The 4,270-nt window shown below is 33.9% G+C and overlaps 1 protein-coding gene across 1 annotated transcript; it reads right to left on the minus strand.

Annotated features, from left to right (window-relative positions):
• Positions 1–1,240: 1,240 nt before the first annotated feature.
• On the minus strand, positions 1,241–2,479 carry LOC137735331 (uncharacterized). The gene is made up of 2 exons (XM_068474750.1): positions 2,234–2,479; positions 1,241–1,696 (listed from the first exon to the last, which is right to left on the minus strand). The coding sequence occupies exons 1-2, from the start codon at positions 2,329–2,331 to the stop codon at positions 1,378–1,380; spliced, it is 417 nt and encodes a 138-aa protein (XP_068330851.1). The 5' UTR covers positions 2,332–2,479; the 3' UTR covers positions 1,241–1,377.
• Between the last annotated feature and the right edge of the window lie 1,791 nt (positions 2,480–4,270).

Here is a 4,270-nt window from a genome sequence, read left to right on the forward strand (position 1 = left end):
AACAACATCCACTTAAAAATTCCCACTTAAGTTACGTACAAATTTTCTTTCGTTGTTTTCTTTTGAAGATACAACGATATATTATTGACTTAAAAAAAAAAAGGTTAATCTTGAATGAGGAGATCTTGCATAAAATTAAGAAAGTCCGCAATCCAAACTAATTTGTTTGCTGTTAGTATTCTTTTTTTATCTCGAAAATTAATAGTAGACTTAAAAAATCACTTACATATGCTATACAAATTATTAAAAATAATTAGAAGAATAACAATTTTCACCCTCAAGAGTATAAATATACTGGAAGTATCAAAATCGATATCCTGGTGAAATCCTTCTCTCCTACGAAAACCTTTTATTTTTTCTATATTCATTTTCTTGTCCCCTTTCCTCATATAATATATATATATATATATATATATATATATATATATATATATATATATATATCATTGAGCAAGCACAATAATAGAGAGGGCCTGGCTTTCAGTGATCTGTAAAATTGAGCAGCAGGCTTTAGGTACTATAAATTCTTTGGTAAGAAGGCATGCCGAGAGTCTCAACAAAGCAAAGAGACGAACCCTACAGTACTACAAATACTCATCATCTGCGTCCTCACAACACTGCTGTGACAGAGACAAACCCTACAGTACTACAAAATACTCATCACCTACGTCCTACACAACACTCCTCCCAAACAAAAAGGTACAACATATTGGATAAAACTCTTGTAAAAAAAAAAATATTATATATTGGATAAAACTGAAATTAATTAATTATGTTAGAATAGAATTAATTAAAGCTCAGCTTAATATTTGATTATAAAAAATAAAAATAAAAATAAAATAAAAAACAAAAATTGCTAATAGGTGTTAACAGGGTGAAACGGATGACCCATAAACTTCTCGGATTGAATTTGGATGACTTGTTAGCTTAACGAATTGAGTTTGGGTGATTCATTTACTTAACAGGTCAGTTTCAAACTGATATCTTGAATTGATCAATTGATTGTAGTTCATGCAGGAAAAAAATTAAGTAGTTAATGCAAGAAACCTAGATAGTATAGCTAGTTCATAATGCATAAACCAATTTATGACTTTGGGTTTTTATTTCTGACCGAAATATAGAGACTGGACCAAAATATAGCGATTCATAGAGAGAGGCCTAAAGTCATTGGAAAACAAGCTTACCTTATTATTATTAAGAACACACAAAGGAACCCAAAAAACAATTAACACTCTAGATAGAAAGCAAGTACTAAATATGATATGTAATTTACATAATTGCTTCTATAAACACTTAAAAGCCTTTTATTTTTATGAGGCTGCTGATCGTTAAGGCTTAACATTTTTGGTATCGCTCACACTCTCTAAATTAATATTCTTAACACATTACATCCTTGAGAAGCTTGTACCTGCGCGTAGCGGTTCTTGGTGACGGCACGCCACTGCTAGGGTGGTTCTTGGTGTTAACCTTCTCACCGCTACCACTCTCTTGATTATGATCGTGTTGCTTGATCTTGTGATCCCCAGAGTATTCTGACCGGCTCGAGGCACTTCCAGTCTCGACTCCTCCTGCGGCCGCCATACTCGATTTCTTGGAAGAGCTACCGTGCCTTGTCGTGCTCCTTTCTTGATCACTTAAGCACCAATCACACAGTTCAGTTGGCTCCGCATATTCGCTATAATAATTGCTACAATACCTAGAATTGAACAAAATTGATTGGGAAACTGATTCAAAAGCACATAAATGTATAACAAATTCACATCGGTATCATGCTTAATTAGTAAATGAGTTTTCTTTGTTATTGTCAGCAGTAATTGGAATATTGACATAATAGGACTAGGCATGGTTATAGCATTATAAACATGTTTATACAGATACATGGTGATGATTGATGATGGCATAGAATGCATGCCCCACGGTTTTATCATGGTACCATGACCATGACCATCAGATATCATATACATGGTACCAATAATAATTAGGTAGGTTTGGTGGGTGTTTTATGGAGATGGGTCTATTCAGTTATCAGTACCTGTCGCACCTATGAACCATGATCATGATCATGATGATACAAATATATATATATATATATATATATATATATATATATATGTATATATATGATGCCTTTACATACATAGCAAATAGCATATCGTCATGCTATGTATGATGCATGGCATATATATATGATGGTGATGATGTTTATGATGATGGTGATGGTGAAAATACATACGAGTGTTGAAATCGATTGCGGCATTTGTTGCAGCGGAAGAGCTTGTCAGGAAAACCCACGTCACCACACATGCAGCAAACAGTTTGAAGATCCACCATCTTCGTTCTTGAAGCAATTCAGGAGATACACAGAATAATATTTGTATATATCAATTATCAAGAAACACAATTCAAAACCCAAAACCAAGAGAGTCAGAGAGATAACTACAGGAAGAGAGAGAGAGAGAGAGAGAGAGAGTTAAATATAAAGAGATATACGAGGACTAATGGTTTTGGAGTCGGTGTGTAAATTCCATATTTATACATGAAGTTAATAAATATTCTCATATTTATTTATAATATTGGAGAGATATACACAGGTAGACCACAGGTTGCGTGCAGTCGTTTTCAGTTAGGGCAGAGGGGGAAAGAAGAGAGGTGAACCTTAAAATAGAGGTGGGGAAATGACACTTCTGCCCCCATGCGGAGAGCTTTGCTTCTTAATTCCGTTTCCCATTTTTTTTTGCGTTTGTAAAAAGAAAAACTAATGAAAAATGTTTCAAAATTTTGAATTTTAATAAAAAACCATCTAATAATTTTATTTAATGATAAAGATAAGAGGAAAAAAAAAAAATTATCAAACACCCATGCGGTCTCCTTTGCTGCTGCATCTTCCAGTTGCTTCTTTTTCCAGTATTCATTAATTGGGGTCCAAAAATTGTCTTGCCATAAGCAACTCCAATCATGGCTACTCCAATATTTATTTTACTGCACACACCTCTATATATTTGTACTATACGTATATGTATATATATACACATATACATACACACCCTACTACATATTATATATTATGGACATATGAAGCACTGAAAAGTACCATGCGCAACTTTATTTACCAAGCCACTACCTTTTATACCTATAATTTTGATTTACATGATGCACCATTGAGACGAATCCGATGTTCCCAACAATTTCCATCCACAAAACCGTTGGTGCTGTGAGATGCTTTGGAAATTGTATGGTATCCAAAATTCAGGGTTTTTAAGTCCACACAGATATTGGAATGATTGAAGACTTGAGATGCTTCTGAAATTAAAGGATATGAAGTGGGGGTCGATCTGGGTTCATATCCGTGGGTGTATCTGGGCTCATATCCATGGGTGTATTCGATTTTATTGATTTCGTATGCGTTATTTTTTTTATTTTGCAGAGGGAGAAGATGAGATTGTAGGTGGAGGAGAAGAGGAAGCTGCATATGGGGAGACAATAGAAGAAAATTAAGTAATTGGTGTAGAAAGTTTAGAAATTGAAGATATATAGAGACAATTTATGAGTATTGAAGAAAATGTGTTTGGAAGGTGGGAATGTGCCAAGAAAATTCAAGAAGAGGAGAGAGAAGAATGTAGTACCGTTAAGTTTCATAAACAGCGTAGCACCGTCAAGTTTCATAAACAATGTAGTACCGTTAAGTTTCATAAACATTTTGTGTGAAGACGTGCGGGTCTGCGGGTCAATTTTTTTTTAATATTAAAATTATGTCTTTTTTTTTTCCTTAAATTTAAGTTCTTTTGTCATTTTTATTAAAATTTAATAGTTTTTCATTAAAATTTTAGTATTTTTCATTAAATAAAGTTGTAGCATAGTTTTTTTTTATTAAAATAAACTTAGCCGAAACCCTTTTCATGAAAGTTTGTGTGTTATCCACACTCCATTTTACTTCTGTTGACCCTAAAAACTACACTACAACAAAATAGCTGTTTGGCGAGGACTTTTGTCCTCGTTGAAAGTTGTTGTTTTATCGTTGAAGGTTTTCAGCGAGGAAAAAAATTCCTCGCTCGTTCCTCGTAGTAGGCCCGTCGAGAAATGTGTACAACGAGGAATTGTTTCCTCACAGAAATGATACAGTGAGAGTGGAACGTTTTCTCGTAGTTGAGTTGGAGCAGTGACAAACTCCTCGCTAAAAAGGTTGGAATGTGGTCGCCAAAACATTTTGACAACCTAAATATTGGCGTTCCATAACTTATATGAGGATAAAATTCCTCGCAAAAATAATCAA

This window comes from Pyrus communis, chromosome 5, assembly GCF_963583255.1.
Source record: "Pyrus communis chromosome 5, drPyrComm1.1, whole genome shotgun sequence".
NCBI classification, from domain to species: Eukaryota; Viridiplantae; Streptophyta; class Magnoliopsida; order Rosales; family Rosaceae; genus Pyrus; species Pyrus communis.